The sequence below is a fragment of the Littorina saxatilis genome, linkage group LG7, assembly GCF_037325665.1.
Source record: "Littorina saxatilis isolate snail1 linkage group LG7, US_GU_Lsax_2.0, whole genome shotgun sequence".
In the NCBI taxonomy this organism is placed as follows: Eukaryota; Metazoa; Mollusca; class Gastropoda; order Littorinimorpha; family Littorinidae; genus Littorina; species Littorina saxatilis.
Window position 1 is genome coordinate 15,146,223 of NC_090251.1, and position 20,984 is coordinate 15,167,206.

At 39.4% G+C, this 20,984-nt stretch overlaps 1 protein-coding gene across 1 annotated transcript; it reads left to right on the plus strand.

Moving 5' to 3' along the window:
* Positions 1-20,787, plus strand: LOC138970776 (vacuolar protein sorting-associated protein 26B-like). Its single transcript, XM_070343303.1, has 9 exons — positions 1-41; positions 1,615-1,758; positions 2,212-2,287; positions 5,554-5,710; positions 6,121-6,285; positions 10,171-10,277; positions 14,357-14,425; positions 15,730-15,872; positions 16,520-20,787. The coding sequence occupies exons 1-9, from the start codon at positions 39-41 to the stop codon at positions 16,685-16,687; spliced, it is 1,032 nt and encodes a 343-aa protein (XP_070199404.1). The 5' UTR covers positions 1-38; the 3' UTR covers positions 16,688-20,787.
* Positions 20,788-20,984: the final 197 nt, after the last annotated feature.

A 20,984-nucleotide genomic window follows, 5' to 3' on the forward strand; every position in this document is an offset into this window, starting at 1 on the left:
CTTGCGCACTCCCGGGAGGAGGGACACAACCAGCAAAGATGGTTTGTCGGATTTCTCTTTCTGTTTAGAGACACAGATCATGATTTCCTCCAAAATGTAGGATGCGTCTGGGATTGTTCATTCTATTTTCAGTGTGAATATCTGTCTCGATTATCCCTGTCTCTAGCGATTCAGGGTTATTTCGTGGAAGATGAAGGGGTGTCAGGTAGTCATGTGACATCAACAAATTCAGGATAAATTTGGCTTTACCTTTCAAGCATTTTTAGCAACACGCTGAGACATATTGTTCGTGTCTTTATTTCAAGGTTAACGTACGTGCAAATAGGAGGATGTGGATTGTTGTTTTTCTCTCTATTTTTGCGCATGTATGGTTGTACCGCACCTGTATCTATCTGCCCTCTTCCCATGATCTGTCAAGTGTCATCAACACCCAACTGCATACAGGAAGAGAAGGAATAACATAGTTGAGACATCTTTCCAGCACCCTGAAAGAGCTCACTAGAAATGTTGTGTTTCTTATCATTTATTGTAGTTAATTGCAAAGGGGAGGGTGTGTGTATGTAATTTTGACAGTAGTGCTATCAATATCAACAGCATTATGAATGGTGATTGTGACATTGACAGATTGAATGACAGATCAAGACAAAAGATAGTACACTACAAGTAGTGACAGTGTTCATTAAACGTCACATTGTCACCACAGGTCAAAGAAACGTCTGAGCTTGCACAGCATAACATCCATACACCACGCTTTCGTATACATGTCTTCTCAGTCATTATCATTGAAAATGAAATACATGGATCATGTTTGCTTCAGCAGGTATTTAGTGACTGATGAATGCAGGGATAAATTGGCACAGATACACGTAACACATACACACATGAACAATGTATACATGCCCTGAAAGTGTACTGGTGCTGGTCTTTGGCAAGTGATTTCAATTCAGAATGTTAGTTTTTGTTACTAGCCAGACTAGAAATTACAAATGAGACTAATGTACCGTTCACCAAACAACCTGCCACTTAGTGACTTATTGTGACATCAGGAAGTCACTTAGTGGCTGGGAAATGTTTTGACAGACAGATTTGCCACTTAAAGTCCAAGAATGACTGATGCAGAGTAGCAGGTGCAATGAAAGTTTTTTTTATTGTGCTACACAAAGTTGAAACTTGAATGGGGTCAAAACTGTACTGCTGATGAGGTAGTGCATTCAGAAAGGAGTGTCTGTCAGTGAGTGACTTGTACTGTCAAAGAGTGTAAGTGTAACTGTCTGAATTACAATTACCTATCACCTCATCACTTTCGTATTTTGCTTTCTGAGACATCATCATCATGGATAAAGTTTGCTTATCAACAAAGATTTTCCTTTCAATTGTTCTTGTGTGTGCCCGATGTTTCATTGTAAATATTACATGTTGACATATTTTTTCAAGCTGTGCGTGTGTTTGCCTGCCGTTTCGTACTACAGCAGCTCACCTTGTGTGCGTGTGTGCACTGTGTGTGTGTGTGTGTGGGGGGGGGGGACAATGGAGAGGTTCAATAGCTTCTGACTGTAGTGTAATGTGAGTTTCTGTCTTAATTTGCAATCACATGAACATTCTTGTTTGTTTCAGAGTTTCTTTGGCTTTGGACAAAGTGCGGATGTAGACATTGTGCTTGAAGGACAGGAGACGAGAAAAACAGCTGAAATCAAAACAGAAGATGGAAAGAAAGAGCGATACTATCTCTACTTTGATGGAGAGACTGTGGCGGGAAAGGTACACTATGATTTGCTATTGAAGTTGTATTATATTTTTAATGACTCTGTTAAAATGATATATACCTACTAATACTTATTACTAGGTAATGTCGTAATACTAACCTGGAATAGTCCTGAATTAATCCCATTGGAATGACGTCACATACTGAAAGAAGAGCGACTGTATGAGATTCAGTCAGTAGGACCATAAATCTCACACAATGCTTTGTAAGGAAGTTTGAAGGTTGATACCTTAACAGCTAAAGGTGTGATATGCTTGCACATTGTTTTTTGTTTTTGTGTGCAAATTAAAACATCTACTGTCTAGGTACAAACGACTACTGTAAAGTTATAGAGCTTGATTTCATAGTGTATTTGCATGAAGTGCGATTAATTGATAGTTTTTGTGGGTCTTTTTTCACTTTGTGATGACTGTATGCACATGTCTATAGATTTTTTATTGTTCAAACAGATCAACATCACACTGAAGAAACCTGGAAGCAAGTTGGAACACCAGGGGATCAAAATTGAGTTCATCGGTCAAATAGGTAAGGCAGTCCAAACCTTCATCATTTTGGAACTTAGTTATACTGAGAGTTCATAGTGAAATGTCTGGTTTTTTGTTTTTTTACAGTGATCGGCAAGAAAGAGTCAGGGAAAATGAAAAGTTTGTCAATTGGTAATGAGGCGTAATATGCAATACAGCGGAACCACCCTTTTAAGACAACTTCACCTCCCCGCCCTCTCTCCCTGAGACTTTTTTTTTCAGATTTTATATTCTGTTTATTTCTGTAAATTCCATCCTTCTCTTTTGAGGATCTAACCAGGAGGTTCTAGTGCAGTACAAATGTATGTTATATGTGCTGTCTGACTAAGACGTTCTGACAGCATCAGAAGATAAGAAAACCTTCATTGTAACGAGAATAGTTCGGGATCAACTTGTCCATCAGAAATTCATTAAAAGTTGACTATTTATGTCTGTTGTACTTGTTGATTCAGTGACTTGTACAAGGATGGCCAAATCGTCCACCCGATCGCCAGGGGCGAGTACAAATTACGTCGGGCTAGTAGAAACCGCCTGGCAACTCGCCCGGCTGGCCAGTGGAAATGCTGGTTAAATGCAACACTTTTTGTCGTATTATTGAGTTTCAAAGCCATATAAGAGTTGTTCTTTGCTATTGGTGACCAAACAGTGGAAACTTACTGAAATTTTCAAAATGCAGCTACAACCTGGAAAATACTATTCTTGTCAAGTGGAGCCCTTGTATTATTTGAGTCTAAAAAGAAAATGTCAGGAACTTTTATGGTTCGGACAAAAAAGCAGACTGACTGGTGGGGGTCACAATGGAGTAACCTGCAGTACTTTGTGACACCAAATTTACACAGCATATCTATAAACTAATTCTGTGAAACAATTTGAGTAAACTCCATGAAAACAGAGTGTTTGCTGTTAGTTTGTCATGTATTGAAGAATTTTTGATGTACAGTTTAGTGTTGTTAGGTTCAGTAATTTTGTGACACCGTTTGCAGGTTACCTTGTAGTTTGATCTTTTTGTGGCAACACAACTGCTTACAGCAGGGCAGGGATATTTTGGTCAGTGATTGTTTAAAAGGGTGTAACTTGGAATACCTACAGATTATTAGAATCAAATGCAAACTACTGCTCAAATGTATCAAAACAGAAAGAGGTAACCTGCAAATCACGCGACACCAAATTGCCAATACTTGTGCATGTATTACGCTGTACTGGTGCAATCAATCAAATTATGCTACAAGTACAAATGAATGTTATAAAGGAGACAATACCAACACAAACAGTTCTGCAACTGTATTGCCAAAAAACAGCGAAGAGTGCCACCTAAACTTCGCAGAACTATTATCTGTGGTCACCTGCGTACGAATGAAACCATTCGAGAATGGCCGGTCGCTGCATAGCTCCCGATAATTTTTAAGTCCTGTGCTCTAAAATAACCATACTATCAACTTTAACATCAATAATTTTACGAAGTAAGCATTAAGGAAACTTGTGCAACTTACCTGCACTTTCAGTTTTCGCAAAATCAATGCGATACGGTTGATTTTCAGGACGAAACCGCGGTGGCACAGAGACATTTCGCGTGAAAGTAACCTGCGAACAGAGTTACCTCGCTTCTGTGACACGTCATCAATTTTGCCGTACACAAACTTTTCTATGTAGTACACAAAGCTCGGGACATCATCACTATTTGTGTGTTTACCCTGCCGTCTTCCGGACTGAGGCCGCACGAGAACAATCCATGCTCAACTGCGCGAGCGAAGAAATGAAAATCGGGGTAACCTGGCAAACGTTTGTGACGGCAGATACGAAAGTCACCGTTGCGAGGTACACGGATGTATATTCACGCGACCAAATATCTTCATCTATCGATAATGATGCCATGATTTGAAAATTAAAATGTGTGTTTGCCTTCCTGGCGCTCAGGCCGGCAAATTGTCTTTCTTCAGTGGATCGGATTTGTGACGCCGCGCGTTCGAAGGTAACCAGTTTTTTATCGGACGCAGCACGCGAGCAGGAGAGGGTCAGTTGTCCAAATAAGATTTTGTGCAGTTTAATCCAAGTATAAGTTATCGTTGAATGATAACAGTTATCCTTTCTAGAGCAGCTGTCGGTTTGAAATGTGTTGTGAACATGGCAGGGGTCTGTCATTCCACGTTTTGGCCGCCATTTTGTGAACAAAAAACGAAAACAAGCAGGAATAAGTGCTACTTCTGTTATATTATTTTCCTTCATGGTGATTTTGTTGATACTGCTACATCAGTAGAATGCAGTAATTATCTTATTTTGTCACCATCATTCCCCGTAATTTAAAAAATTGATTTTACTTGATGTCACCCACCGCAGTCACCATTAGCGAAGAACAACTCATAAACACTGCAGATGCATGAACTTTGGTATGTACCGGGCTAGCAAAATTTCTGGCGGGCTAGTAACTTTCTTGAAGTTACACGCCCGGCTGGCGAATTAATAATGTGAGATATAACTTTCCCCCCATCTCCAAATTGAATGAACAGAGTCAAGAGCCTCTAACAGGAGTCTAAGAGTCTGCAGATACGCGCGCGATATAAGACTTCATATAACATAACATAACAACACTTACATTGAAAAACAAAAGAGCTCTGTACTCACCGATACAAGGACAGCACAATCATACGAATGTTTGCTTATAGAAGCTTCTTCAGGTAACAGACAAAACAACAAAAAGCAAAAGCAACACTGAAGCTTCTATTAGCGAAAATTCGTATGATTGTGCTGTCCTTATATCGGTGAGTACAGAATTCTTTTGGTTTTCAACTCTGTTCATCTCACCACAGTCACTTTGTTATTTAGATTTATTAACACTTACATTGCTAAACTCATCATTGCTTTGTTGTTCTTTGGCCATTTACGTTGAATGACTTGTTGAATTGACATTGATAGTTTTATTCTTCTTCTTCTTCGTCGTTCGCTAGATAGTTTTATCATAAGAACCTTTTCTAATTCCTATTAACTCGATGTTCTTTAACTATATTTATACATAAATGCATATTGTAAAGCAGTATGCATTGTTAGAGGATTTTTTAGTAGCAGTGTTTAAATGTCGAAGCTGCTTTTCCCAGTTTTACCTAAGAGACCGACTGTATATTGTGTTATTGTATTTGTCAGACTTGATTGTACCAAGTCTCTACACATGTTGTAATGCGCTTAGAGCCAAATATTTTTGTTTTTTGTAAGGGATAGGCGCAATATAAATACACTTTATTATTATTATTATTATTAAACTTGGTTGCCTTTCAGAACTATACTACGACAGAGGGAACCATCATGAGTTCACATCATTGGTCAAAGAGCTGGCACGACCAGGGGAGCTCACTCACAACCAGAGCTACTCCTTTGAATTCCAGCAGGTGGAAAAACCCTATGAATCTTACACTGGCGCCAACGTTCGCTTAAGGTTTGTAATGTTTTGAAAAGATATGGCTGCATGTAGAAAACGTTTTAATTTCTGAGATTATAGTCAAATTGGTGACCGTAATATGTTCTTGGTTTTGATGTATATTTTATGTGAGAAAAGTAGAATCTAGTGGCAGTTCTTTGTAGCACGTAGCTGTTCTTTAGAAAGTTAGACCAGGGTAAAGTCTATTCGCAGGGCTTCATAGCTAACAGCTGCTTCTGAGAAAGCAGTCGTATTGTACCCACTCAAGACAATTTAACTCTTACAAAATAAGACTGTTCATTTGATTTGTGTGTGTGTTGACAGATTGTGTTGGTTGGATTTGTATTTAAAGCAACTTTCCTGCAATGGTAATTTTTTTCAGTTAAAATTGGCAACCTCACCTGAAAATTCATGCCTTCTGTTTGCAGATATTTCTTGCGCGTGACAATCGTGAAGCGAATATCAGACGTGGTGAAAGAGCAAGACATCATCGTTCACACATTGTCGCAGTACCCAGACATGAACAACAGTATCAAGATGGAAGTTGGAATAGAAGACTGCCTGCATATAGAATTTGAGTACAACAAATCCAAGTAAGTGCTGTTTAATCTTCCCAAAGGAATTAATTTAATTAGTGCTTTTTATTGAAGGGTGTATATCTGTAATATGTGTTGATCATTGGTTTTAAACATCTCACTGAAAGATGTCTTATGAGAATGAACGTTCTTAAAGCAGGTCTTGTGTGTTGTGTTTTGTTTGTGTTGATAACACTTTCCAAGAGAAGGTTGCGTATTGTGATTGACTATGAATCTTAAGGTTCACAGTAGGTGGAGTGGAAAGGGGGGGGGGGGGGGGATATTTGTAGTCATTCTTTTGTTTTGGGGTTTCTGGTACAGGAACCTCCATTTTAAGACCAACGGAAATCTGCAAAAATCAGGGGGAAATTTACATAGGCTATTAACAGAAATTTTGAGAAAACAGGTTCTTAAAAAGAAGAATGTCTTAAATTGGGGGGGGGGGGGGGGGGGAGGGTGTCTGTCTTAAAAAGGGGGTTCCACTGTAGTTTAATTTCATGTGGATATCTTTGTCTGTCTTGTTACTTTGATGATGATTACTAATCGTGACATTAATTCCAGAGGTTCCTGCAGGAGTTCACACATTGGTTTTGGAGGCTTCTTTTTCATTGATATTACTTTCTTTCTTCTTTATTTCTCTTATTGTCAGCAACAAGGAGTTTTTCTCACCAGGAAATAGACGATGTTAGGAAATAACCCTGTCAGGGTTGTATGGGATGTGAAAGACTGAAAAGAGTGAATACCATTGCTTTTTCTCTGACAAATAGTTCACACGTGCTCCTGTCCAAGTGTTTCCGACACATCCCTCGCTAGTGACTGGCCTCTCCAATGTTTAGGCCCAAAAAATAATAGGTGTGGTTACGGTAACATAGCCAAAAAAAATAGGGTAGGAAGGTAGGCAATCACTTTTTTTTTTTAAATTGTTTTTCTAATGTGTAAAAATTAAACCTACTTGACAGGGAAATAAGTGTGCGACTCGGGCGCTTTCGCTTTCATTGCGTTTTCTGCACTCATTTTCTTGTGTGTTTTTTGTTTTTTTGACAAATGTAATAAAAAGTTACAAGGTCGGCCCCTAAAAATAGGGTAGGTCGGGTTACCGTAACCACACCTATTTTTTTTTTAGGCCTTACCTGAGTAAAAGCGAGGATATTCACTCTTTCAAACCCATACAAACTGGACCGAGTTATTTTCAGAATTCCTCTATTGTCCTTTTTTTCCTTCACTTTTGCTGATCCATGTATTGAACTCTATTGCTATTCTATCTGCTTCCCTCCCTCCCGCCGCTAGATACCACCTTAAGGATGTGATAGTGGGAAAGATTTACTTCCTCTTGGTTCGCATCAAGATTCGATACATGGAACTCGCCATTGTTAGGCGAGAAACCACAGGAGCAGGTAACTCTGGTGTCCTTCAGGTGGGGTGGTCAGGTACTTCACCCATGGAGAAAAGCGTTGAAAAGTGAAAAAGGAGAAGAAACATTTTTTTATAGAAGGAAGGAAAGGGTTTCTTTTTATTTTGTTACTGCGTAAAATTTGCAGTGAATACTTCGAAGCACTTGGTTTAATAATGACCTGCTTACTTACAACAGTAAACATTTTGCATGAAGAGATAGCAACAAAAAAAGCAGTTAAAACATATCGCGTGGATTTCAAATAAACTATAATATACCTTTGATTGCCTGTTATTTTGTAAATACTCACCCTAGAGTATAACAAGTCGCGTAAGGCGAAATTACTACATTTAGTCAAGCTGTGGAACTCACAGAATGAAACTGAACGCACTGCATTTTTTCACAGTGACCGTAGTCCGCCGCTAGTGCAAAAGGCAGTGAAAGTGACGATCCTGTTTAGCGCGGTAGCGGTTTTGCTGTGCTGCATAGCACGCTTTACTGTACCTCTCTTCGTTTTAACTTTCTGAGCGTGTTTTTAATGCAAACATATCACATCTATATGTTTTTGGAATCAGGAACCGACAAGGAATAAGATGAATTTGTTTTTAAAACGATTTAGGAAATTTTATTTTAATCATAATTTTTATATTTTTAATTTTCAGAGCTTGTTTTTAGTCCGAATATAACATATTTATGTTTTTGGAATCAGAAAATGATGAAGTAATTTTGGATCGTTTTATAAAAAAATAATTTTAATTACAATTTTCAGATTTTTAATGACCAAAGTCATTAATTAATTTTTAAACCTCCATGCTGAAATGCAATACCGAAGTCCAGCCTTCGTCAAAGATTGCTTGGCCAAAATTTCAATCAATTTGATTGAAAAATGAAGGTGTGACAGTGCCGCCTCAACTTTTACAAAAAGCCGGATATGACGTCATCAAAGACATTTATCAAAAAAATGAAGAAAAAAACCGTCTGGGGATATCATACCCATGAACTCTCATGTAAAATTTCATAAAGATCGGCCCAGTAGTTTACTCTGAATCGCTCTACACACACACACACGCACACACAGACACACACGGACACACAAACACCACGACCCTCGTCTCGATTCCCCCTCTATGTTAAAACATTTAGTCAAAACTTGACTAAATGTAAAAATGAAAATAAATCTCATTTTGTTCAAGGTTTTCCTGGTACATGTATCAGTAAGCTACTTGAAGGTTTATGACTTCCATTTAAACCAGTAAAACTATTCTTTGCTATTTTCTCCAAGGTTGAAGTTTCCTACAAAGACCATCCTTTTGGTTTGCCCTGTTTTGCTGTTGTGTATTTCCAGTCTCTATTGCATGTCCAGTCCCTGATTTGTAAATCATGCCTTTAGTTCCCTTGCAGTTTAGTTGAACTTTTGGTTTTGTCTTGTGACCCTTAAGGCTGTTCTTAATTGAGCCCGAAGTCGACTTCGCGAAGTCTTTTTACCGAAAAAAACTCAGTGCTAAAGCTTCATGCCGCCAGCTTTGCGAAGTCGACTTTACGCAATTAAGGACGGGCTTTACAAAGTCCCTTTGGTTTTGAATCAAAAAACAAGGTAGGTAGGTTGTTGGAAAGTTTGTTATTGACAAAACAATACATTCACAGATATTTCGACCCAACGGTCTTTTAAGTGAACAGACAAACAAATATTTACACAAAACTTATCTTGATAGTTCTATCAGTTTAAGGTAAGTTTTGTGTGAATGTATTGTTTTGTCAATAACAAACGTTCCAACAATTACCTTTCTTGTTTTTTGATTCTGAATTTTGGAACGTTGGCTGTCTCTTTGTTTTTGGATTTTTCCTTTGGTTTTGGTTTTGTCCCTGGTGTAAACCGAGCTGCATTGGTGGTCTGTGTTTAGTTGTGTTTATTTGAGATGTGTGATCATTTCCATCTGCTGTCTTTGTAACGATGTGATGGTGCAGCTGGGATTTCTGTTTTCTGCTGTATACTTTGTGTATTACATGTATTTCAGGTGTGTGTTTTGCTGTGAATGTGTGGTTACTTTGTGGCTATTCCTGGAATAATTGCAGCTTTTCCTCCCATGAAAATTCTGGTGTCTTTGATTGAGCTTCACACTGTTGGGTGTTGTGGTGATGTAGGGATTTTTAGAAAAATTATCATTGTAGAGAGCCTTTGACCATATTATAGTTTATTTTAAATCCACGTGATATGGTTTGTCAATTTGTGTCTCATTCATTTATTTATTTTCTAGTTTGTATGTCAAGGATATTTTTGTATCTTGTTAGATTGTTTGTTTGGTCATTCCATTGGTGTACTGATTTTGTTCTGTCTTTGTACTTGTCCTGACATTGTTTTAATGCTCTGTTGTGTGTTGTGATTTCTGTTCTCAGTTGTGTGAATTGTGATTTTATGTTATTGCGTTGGCTTTTCCATTTTGTTTGAAAATCCTTCTTGCATGTTTTTGAGTTTTCCATGTTGTGGTGGCAGTGTTGTCTATGTGGGCTTGCAGGTATCACCTAAAAGATGTGATAGTGGGAAAGATTTACTTCCTCCTGGTGCGCATTAAGATCAAACACATGGAACTGCAGGTCATAAAGCGTGAAACCACCGGCACAGGTATTGATTGCTCTTTGAGGCTTCCCAAGTCTTCAACTTTTAATAGACACACCTGCAAGGAAGAAACACTTTTCAAAGCAATAACGAGTATATGACTTGGGGAGGGGTAAAAGGTTTTGATTTTGAACAGCTGTTTCAGTCTACTTGCCAAAAAGAGTACCTGGAAATGTCTGTTCCTGTAAACTTTTATGACGGAAATGTAATCTATAGGGTATGTAGAGTCAAATTAGCTTGGTTGCCTAAAGATGCACTTTGGGAAATTCTCAGAATCCAAGATGGCCGCCCAACGGTCATCTTGAAGATGGTCAATATATAACTTTTGATCCAGATGGGCTAAAGAGTCGTGTAATACCTCAATATAGGGTTTTTTGATGTCAGCGAGTTCATTTCTGAGGTTGGTTTGTCAATCCTGTCAACAGAATCCAAGATGGCCGCCAAGATGGCCGTCAAAATATCTAAAAACACATTTCTCGCCATATCTGGGTTTCTAAAGCAGCTAGATTCATGATCTTAGTGCTGACCATGTTTCCAAAGGCTGGGAAGCCGTTCTGATATCACCCAGATGCAAGATGGCTGCCAAGATGGCAGGTAAACGTCATTCACGCTCAAATTAGTGTCACACAAAAATAAGGAAAACGCCATATTGTTTGTCTTTTGTCTGAAAGAACATGTTAGCATCCAGTTAAAAGAGGCAACTTTCAGAAAAGGCGATGGGTCTCGATGGTGGGGATGGACAGAAGGAGAGCAAGCACAAAGAGGAAGGTAAAAGAAGACGAGCGATGGACGCAGCAGACCGGACGAAGATTGCAGAGGAACTGCAGAAGCACTCGCACCCTCTCATTGTTGATTCCACTGACCTGTACAACATCGTCAACGGGCAGATCGCGACAGCAAAAGTAAATGTCCAAGATGCACTGAAGATCGGCAGCACTCAAAGTGAACAGTTCGCCGCTTCGCTTCACGGCACATTCCATGGCCCGATCGAGAGGAAAGTGAAGACCATGCAGGAGATGAAAAAGGTAGTGGTTGTGAAAGACAAGGCCATCTTTGACATTGAAACATTATTCGTACGGCTTCAGATCATTAGGCAACAACGTGGTGTGAAGGCGACAGACATCTTCAAGTACGAACTCAGTCCCGTACCTCCATCTCTCATCGACGAGTTCGGGTGTTTGAGGAAAGGAGACAAGGCTGTGCTCGTCAAGTGTCTTGGTGTGCCGGTAAACAACGCACCTGCACCAGACGTGGTGCTGGTCGACGCCAGCCAGCTCCTGTACCATGTTGTGTGGCCTGTTGCGGGGACAGCAGGAGATCTTGTCGCGAGTTTCGGCGCTCGACTGAGCCGCTATCCTCCAGCAGCACAGAAACTGGTGTTGTTTGACAGGTACCATGAGAATCAGCCAACTGCGAAGGACCACGAAAGGATGAGGAGGGCAGGGGAAGGATCAAAGGACTTCCGTCTGACACCCACAACCCCCCTCCCACACAGAGAAGCTATCATGAAGAACGCCAACAACAAACGCCTCCTCAGCAACATCCTCTGTGGATATCCTCTGCAGAACAACGTGGAGCTTGTCAGCAGTTTCGATTGTCTTGTCACTCATGAGGAGGCGGATATCACGCTGTGCAGCTACATGCTGAAGGCTGCAGCAGGCGGGGCGGAGACGATCAGGGTGCTGTGTGACGACACTGATGTGTTCGTCCTTCTCGTGTACTGGGCATGGAGGAAGAGGATACAGAAGAGCATCCAGATGGAGAAGTGGGACGGCACGATGCTTGACATTCGCGCAACAGTGGACAAATTGGGGGACAAGTGTGGTCAGCTACTCGGCATGCACGCCTTATCGGGCTGCGACACCGTGTCGTACCCCTGTTACAAGGGCAAGAAGTCGGCGCTCAAGGTGCTTGGAAACAGCGACATCCCAGGCCTGCAAGATGTCCTTGGGGAGCCAGACGTCAGTCATGACCAACTTAAGGCCACTGCCGACTCATTCTTCCTCGCGCTGTACAGTCAGAAGAAGGCCAAGTCCCTCAATGGTGCAAGATCCAAACTGTATCTGAGCAGAAAGAAACCACCACCTCTGATTGCAACCTGAGGCTGCATGCTCTCCGAGCACATCTGCAGATGATGTTGTGGAAGGCAGCAGACCAGAAAGATCCACCAGCCGAGGCTCATGATATCCGCTGCTTCGGATGGGATGTCGATGAATCTGGTGCTGTAACACCATCGCTGTCTAATGCGCCGATAGCACTGCAGCAGCTCTTAGATGTCGTGAGCTGTAGTTGCAGCGCCGAGGGGAAAGCGTGCAGCGAGAAGAAGTGCAGTTGCCACAGTGGGAGACTTACGTGCACTGAATACTGTTATTGCGAGGGAGGAGATGCCTGCTGCAGTCCTTACACGAAGCATGAGCCTGTGGTGGAGGAGGAGGACGAGGAGGAGGAAGAAGAGGAGGAAGAGGAGGAGTAGGAGGAGGAGGAGGAAGAGGAGTTTGTTGAAGACGACCAGTAAAACGAGAAAGAAGCTGACAATGAAGAAGGAGATATGGTTTCAAAGTTTAAATCGTTTGTTTGTTGTAACGCAAGAGCAGTAGATTTCTATTTCGGTCGTGGCGTGCCAGCTAAGCTGCTTTAGGACATGGACTTTCCCACCTGCATCTTGATTGAGGTCCTGAAAGTTGCCTCTTTAACTGGATGCTAACATGTTCTTTCAGACGAAAGACAAACAATATGGCGTTTTCCTTATTTTTGTGTGACATTGATTTGAGCGTGAATGACGTTTACCTGCCATCTTGGCAGCCATCTTGCATCTGGGTGATATCAGAACGGCTTCCCAGCCTTTGGAAACATGGTCAGCACTAAGATCATGAATCTAGCTGCTTTAGAAACCCAGATATGGCGAGAAATGTGTTTTTAGATATTTTGACGGCCATCTTGGCGGCCATCTTGGATTCTGTTGACAGGATTGACAAACCAACCTCAGAAATGAACTCGCTGACATCAAAAAACCCTATATTGAGGTATTACACGACTCTTTAGCCCATCTGGATCAAAAGTTATATATTGACCATCTTCAAGATGACCGTTGGGCGGCCATCTTGGATTCTGAGAATTTCCCAAAGTGCATCTTTAGGCAACCAAGCTAATTTGACTCTCCGTACCCTGTAGATTACATTTCCGTCATAAAAGTTTACAGGAACAGACATTTCCAGGTTTCATACATGACATAGAAGGCTGGCTGGTAGACTATTTCAGTATTTGTAAATGAATGTAAAATTTGTAAGGAGGCAAGCCTCCTTATTTTTGAGTGCAAAGGCTCATGAAATTATTTTTTGTTTCACAGAAAGAGGTGGTTTTGGGAGGGAAGGGTATACTTACAAAATAGATTAAGAAAACAATAATTTGCTCAGAAGATAGTGGGTGGTTCATGAAGTAAAATATATGAGTAAACTAATGACTAATGAAACAGTTAAGTAACATTCATGTTATGTATTTTATTCAAAAATTAGCCTATTATACCTGATTTAGCTTAAACTGATTTGTTAATTGCCCACCAGTTCAAATTTTGCTCTAGCACAGAGTAGTGAACACTTGCTTGTATTCACATTCAGTTTACTGTGTATATCGTGTCATGGTGTGTTTATGGTTCAGAAGGTTTGAAAACATTGCTCATCCAAAACTTATCTTTAACTCATTTTGCTTTTGTTTAGTGCTTTTACAGTACAAATAATGTGATAATATTATTGAGACAGCTTGTTTTGATAAATGTAATTGAAATGGGTTGCTTTTTAATCAATTCTGGAGTATTCAGAGTAAAACAATAAATGGACACTTTTTCCTTTGAAATATAAATTATCAATCAATAAGTAATGCTTTCTTTTAAGTTTTGCACAAATTACGCTTTGTGTTAATGGTTTAATTATCAAAGAAAAGACTACATTGAACTTGAAGAACACTTTGTAAATGTTGTACCACAGCCATTTTGAATCAGTACAAAACTGGTTAGCAGCTGTCTTATACCATGTTTTCCCCTCTTTTTGCTGTGAGTGATGTGACTAATTTTTGTATAATTTTTTTGTTAGGTCCAAATACATTCAACGAGAATGAAACAATAGCCAAATATGAAATTATGGATGGAGCGCCAGTCAGAGGTAAGTGCTGTACTTCTGTTTCTCACTTAATAATAATAAAAATAATAATAATAATAATGATAAAAATGAACACATATTAATTGCCCCTTCTCAAAAGAGCCAATGGCGACAGACAACAAATGGGTTAACTTGTAAAAGTTGAATCACGTCTTATTGTCCATCTATATTCACATATATATATATATAAGATCATTGTGCTAGAAAGGCTTTTAAAATTTAATTCTTCAGCAACAGTTCTCAAATCATCTTATGTCAAACACCTTTCTTTTGGACCAAACACTAATATGTAATTTGTGAAGAAAATAAGGAACAAGTTACTTATGGTCGAGTAAATAGAATGTGTCTTGAAGACCTTGTAAGGTCGAGGCCATATAGCACTCGGTGGGTGTTGTTTTCCTTTTTACATTTAGTCAAGTTTTGACTAAATGTTTTAACATAGAGGGGGGAATCAAGACGAGGGTCGTGGTGTGTGTGTGTGTGTGTGTGTAGAGCGATTCAGAGTAAACTACTGGACTGATCTTTATGAAATTTTTCATGAGAGTTCCTGGGTATGATATCCCCAGACGTTTTTTTCATTTTTTCGATAAATGTCTTTGATGACGTCATATCCGGCATTTTGTAAAAGTTGAGGCGGCACTGTCACACCTTCATTTTTCAATCAAATTGATTGAAATTTTGGCCAAGCAATCTTCGACGAAGGCCGGACTTTGGTATTGCATTTCAGCTTGGAGGCTTAAAAATTAATTGATGACTTTGGTCATTAAAAATCTGAAAATTGTAATTAAAATTATTTTTTTATAAAACGATCCAAAATTACTATTATCGTATTCTTCATCATTTTTTGATTCCAAAAACATATAAATATGTTATATTCGGATTAAAAACAAGTTCTGAAAATTAAAAATATAAAAATTATGATTAAAATTAAATTTCCGAAATCGATTTAAAAACAATTTCATCTTATTCCTTGTCGGTTCCTGATTCCAAAAACATATAGATATGATATGTTTGGATTAAAAACACGTTCAGAGAGTTAAAAAGAATAGAGATATAGAAAAGCGTGCTATCCTCCTCAGCGCAACCGCTACCGCGCTTTTCTGGATTGTTAATTTCACTGCCTTTGCCACAAGCATTGGACAGACGATGCTACGAGTGTACGGTCTTGCGGAAAAAATGCAATGCGTTCAGTTTCATTCTGCGAGTTCGACTGAGCTTGACTAAATGTTGTATTTTCGCCTTACGCGACTTGTTTTCCTTCTCATTCACCATTCCTCTGGTTGAGATGTTGCCATTTGGTTGTACAGGTGAGTCTATTCCCATCCGGTTGTTCCTGAGTGGGTATGAGCTGACCCCATCCATGCGAGACATCAACAAGAAATTCTCCGTCAGGTATTACCTGAACCTGGTCCTAGTCGACGAGGAGGAGAGGCGTTACTTCAAACAGCAGGTAAGTCCTTCCACATTCTCTACAGTGGATACTACTTCAAAATCTAAAAAAAATTTAAAAAAAAAAATCTGGTCTAAAGTAGAAGGGAGTCTTTCTCTTGAAACAAGTTCTCCTTTGTTGACGGGCTGAAACTCCCACCATACACTCGTTTTTGTGTGTGTGCGTGAGTGGGTTTTTACATGTACTGTATGGCCATTTTAACCCCACCATTTAGGCAGCCATACGCTGCTTTCGGGGGAAGAAGGGAGTCTGATAAAGGGAGTAACTTAACAAATGTTATAGACAAGAAATGTGAAAAAGCAAGATCTTAAAAGGGGGCAAGTCTAAAATGGTGGTGGTGGGGGTTGACTGTACTGGGGAGGTATGTCTGCAGATAGAGTGGCTGTGTATGTATACCAGATAGGACTGTTTGCTCTGTGTGTTTGTATGAGGGGGATTGTGGGTGTGTGAAAAAAATGAAATGCCTTCAGGTAATATCAAAGGCCTTTAATTTTTATTGAAATTGTTTCTTTGAAGGGAGGGAAGAACAGCAGGAGAATGAGGGGAACTTTGGTTGTGTGTGTGTGTGTGTGTTTGTGTGAGTGAAAATAAAGAAAAAACTTGTAAGGGAGCAACACTTGCATCATGTCCCTGTACTTTGATGGCAGGAGATCATCATCTTCCGCAAGGCGGACAAAGCCAGGAAAAACTACCAGCAGGCGTTACAACACCACCATCCCATCAACCCACCCAACATGAACCAACACGAGCCGGCAGCCGCCGAAAAGGAGGAGGAGCGGACGGAACAGAGCAGTGCGGGGGACGGCGACAACTGACAGTAGACTCCAAATCGTTCACGGATGAATGCGAAGACGGATGCATGCTAGGGAGAATGAAAGAACTGATCCAAATGCGCTGTACATTTTGTAGCATGGGTGGGACTCTTGGTGAAGTTGCTGACAGTTTGTGTTTCAAGACTTCATGTAAAGTGTCCTGCCATTTTATCCAGTGATGTTAGTGTGTACTGCGTGTGGAATTATCTCCCTCGTCCAACCACCCTTCAGCGTGCGTAGAGATATGGAGAACTGCTTGCCTGTAATGTAGTCAGTCTCTAAGAGAGTGGCATTATAAGACATTATGAATGTGATATCTTTTGTCATTTGTTGCCAGTGTTGACTTGTATAGTTTTGTTTTTTGTTTTTTTAAGGTGTAAAATTTCATTCACCATTTAAGGTAAATTGAGATTTTGTGCTCACTCCTCATACCTTTTTCTTTAAAAACTGTTGTGAGATAGATGTTTTGAATCCACTGTTAAATTACAATAGCATTGGCAGAGGGCATGTCAAACATTTTAAACTCTGACTTTTTCTTGTGGGGTTAAGCAACTAGCTCAAAATTTAGCTCTGTAGTGTTAATGTGAGCATAGTGGGAGTTGAACTTCAAAGCCTTTTTGTAGATTTGCTGTGTCATAATATAGAAATTAAGGTTAGATGACTGCAACTAGGTTTACTAACTTTAAAAGCTTTGCTTGTCAGCCAGCTCTAGCAGTATTTATTCTTGATAGTGAGAATTTAACTATATTTGCTTGTTTTGACCAGCGTAAGCTGGTTTAGGAAAAACATCGACTGGTATTCACGACATTGTTTCTGAGCCTTTCTAGTGCAGGAAAAAGTGGCGAGGGGATGGAATCAGGGTTGTACATATTTTGTTGAAGTATGTTTCCGTGACCTCTCCCACCCATTATGTGTGAATTGCATGTACATTACAACACATTTTGCTGTTTGAAGATGTAAGCAAGTAGCACACTTTCACATAATCCAAACGAAGATAAAGTGAAACCCCCCTTTTGAGACCCCCTAATTTAAGACTTTCCCCTTTATACGACCTTGATATTTCAGATGTTCTGTTAATAAACTGTGAATTTACCTCCTTTTTAAGTCTCCCTCCTGGTTAAGACAAGATATTCCCACATTTTTGGAGGTCTTAAAAGGGGGGTTCCACTGTACTACATTTACCTCAGTACTGCCCCTTTCCTGGTTAATTGCATGTATCCACATGAAAAAAAGCTTATTCACTCCCTTTGTAGGTTTCTGTATTTTTAACAAGCTAAGTGTCGCGCATTATGAAAATATGAACTCAAGAATTACAAGCACAGGCAGAAGAATTCTCAATTTTCTACAATCGTTGTTTCGGGTAAATAAAATTACAGTGTGTAAAATTGCTGTTAGTGTAACAGTAAATAGAATTCTTAGGACTCGGGTCTTTTAAGATTGTTTTTTAGATGAAAAAATGCTTGTGATGACAGCTAAACTGGTTAGATCAATTAACTTTTCGTATGTTAGATGATAGGGATGTTTTTTGGCACATGTATTCAGGTAGGTGTGTTATGTACAGCAGACTACAGGGGTCTGTTAAAACGAGAAAAACAAGGGTAAAGCACATAAAGATAATTGACAATAGCCCACAGTGGCTTGATGGTATGGGGGGGGGGGGGGGGGGGTGCTGTACAGTTTTAAGAGGCACTGTACAGTTGAACTCACATTCCTTGACTATCGCCTATCTTTTTCTCTCTGGCTAAGTTGTACAGACTATGAAAAAGTTTCAGAGTAAAGGTTCGAGAAACAGAACTCTCGCTATAGTGAAGTCATGTTGAGCATGATGAAATATTATAATTCAGATTTATATGGCGCAAATCCTAACATAGTTCTTAGCGCCTCACACAAATAATCATTCAAAAAAATTACAAATAATTATTAATTGCTCTCCATTGTTTCTTCAGCTTGATGTTAGCAGGTGATAGGTTATGGAAAAAAAGAGTAACTTTGGAGACATCTTGTCTTGAATGGAGACAATTTTGTATGTGCAATGACCAAATTTTCATTTCCCATTGTCATGTATGATGTAACATACAGCACATGTTCAGTCACTTGTTTAACAACAGTGAGTTTTTACTGCAAGATAGATGAGTTTGTAACAGTATGTTATGTGTCGGGGTGATTGAGATTCTTATATTGGAACTGCATAAATTCTGTGTGTTGTATGGAGAGTGTGTGTATGCGTTTGCTGAAGCAGTAGATGTTTGGGAAGAGAATGAGATTCAAAATATAAATCAGAAAAAACAGCATTTGCTGCTCAAAACAATCGGAGTGAATGATTTTCTGCACTAGGTTTAATACGTAACATCAGCGTCAGGTGTTATGCTTTCATTAATCGGCGCTAGAAACAGTTGCTTTAGGCCAAAAAAAAAAATTGTCTGTTCAAAAAAAAATAGGGTCGGTAGGTAGGGATTTTTTTTAATTTTTTTATTTTTTTTACCCCAAATGTAGACCAATAAAACTAACTTTAAAAATCGGGCAAAGAGACTGGATTCACTATACATAGAGACAAGACACTCAACACATTTACAAATCGTCAGCGGACTTTCGTTTTCACACGTTTTTGTTGTTCATTTTCTCACCCTGTCCTTCACCACCAAAAAAAAAAATAAAACATTTTGAGTTTGGAAAAAAAAAGTTTAGGGTCGGCGCCGAAATTTAGGGTCGGTCGGGTGACCAGAAACAGACAATTTTTTTTTGTTGGCCTTACCAATGTATATGAGTGGTCATCTACTGTTCATCTGTGATTCTCTAATAAGTAGTATGACAAAATGAACACATAACCAAGCTATTTATCCAATGTCTGTGTCTCTGCCTCTAATAGGGGTTGCAAACATTGAACATCTTGATTGAAATGGTGAAAAGTATTGGCTTTTCAGCGATATTCTTGAATCACACTTTAGGATACAAATTTCCTTGTTTTTCGGTTATTTTATTCCTTCTGTGTAATCCGTTTTTGATATGCTTTCCAATACACTCTTGGTGTTTTCAGGAATTCTGCAGTGAAACACACTGTCCTGATGTTGCTACTAGGAAAATGTGTCTTTTGTTAGTTAGCGTAGTGGTTCAGGTGATTGAGAATGTATGCAAGGGTTTTTGTGTGAAAAATACTCTTGCTGATTTTGTATACTTTTTGTTTTACTTTCGGTTTTCAGTTGAAGCACTGGTGCTACGTGAAATGCACCGTATTGGGTACAGCAAAGTGCAAATGATTATGCTTGATTGGAATGTGAGCATTTTGTGCATGTGTAGCCATCAATGCTGTACTCGCCCTATTCAAGTTCCTTCGCATTTTGCAATAGCAACATTATAACATTTGTTGTTATGTCACTGTTCTATCGCTGCAGAGCAAGTTTTACGATTAGACTTTAAAATGCAGCCATGGACTTGCATACCATAAATTGGCGATATGGAAACAGGATTTTTGCCACTGCTAAAGGTATATTACACTTATGTATTGTGGAGGGAGGGAGAGGCAAAAGATGTAAGCTAGGAACTATGACATCAAATCCAGGCTGTGTTTTAGTACCTGTAAACCAGCATCATCAAAACACACCGATTTTTCTGTCATGTAGATGTCTTGTTCATGCTCATCTCCTTAGTTGATTAGTCAGGAGTATGGCTGATTTGATGTGTCAAATGAATATATGTAGGCAATGTTTTATATTTTCATTTGACTTAGGATAACAGGACAACCTGTGTCTGACCTGTCTGAAAACACCTCCGGGTGAGGGGTTTTGCTGCCAGCTCGGTGAAGATCAATTTCTCTGCCCGTGCGGCAGCAAGCAGGATGTCTCTGAACTGTGTATGCCTTTTTTTTTTACATTTTGCTCCTTTTGTTTAGAAATCTATGTGTAGGTAGGCAGGCATTGTGCAAGGAAAGAGGAGTGTACATAACCGTAAGTTGGATTTTGTATTGTATATAGGTGTCAGACTGTGAATGTATTTATTCTTGTCACACACGTTTCTGTACAGCTTGCAGCGTCAAGCAAAGCTGAAACACCATGAAATCATTCTTTGAAGATTTTATGCTCATGAGCAAAATAAAACTGAAAATTGTGGATGCATTATTCTGTGCTGGAGTGCAACTAAATTTATCTACCAAGTTCAACACTTGTCTTAATCTCAACACACACAAGCCTGTACTTGGGTGGAAACACGCAATACAAATGTTGCATGTGAACCAAATTAGTCTTGTTTTTAAATGATGAAATTCTGTCCCGTTTAACGATCACGCTTTGGACTACACAGTCTGGAT

Excerpts from the sequence above, each read along its gene's own strand:
- LOC138970776 (XM_070343303.1), top strand. Across the intron at positions 5,711-6,120 it reads GGCGCCAACGTTCGCTTAAG|ATATTTCTTGCGCGTGACAA; the intron begins GTTTGTAATGTT and ends TTCTGTTTGCAG. Across the intron at positions 6,286-10,170 it reads TTTGAGTACAACAAATCCAA|GTATCACCTAAAAGATGTGA; the intron begins GTAAGTGCTGTT and ends GTGGGCTTGCAG.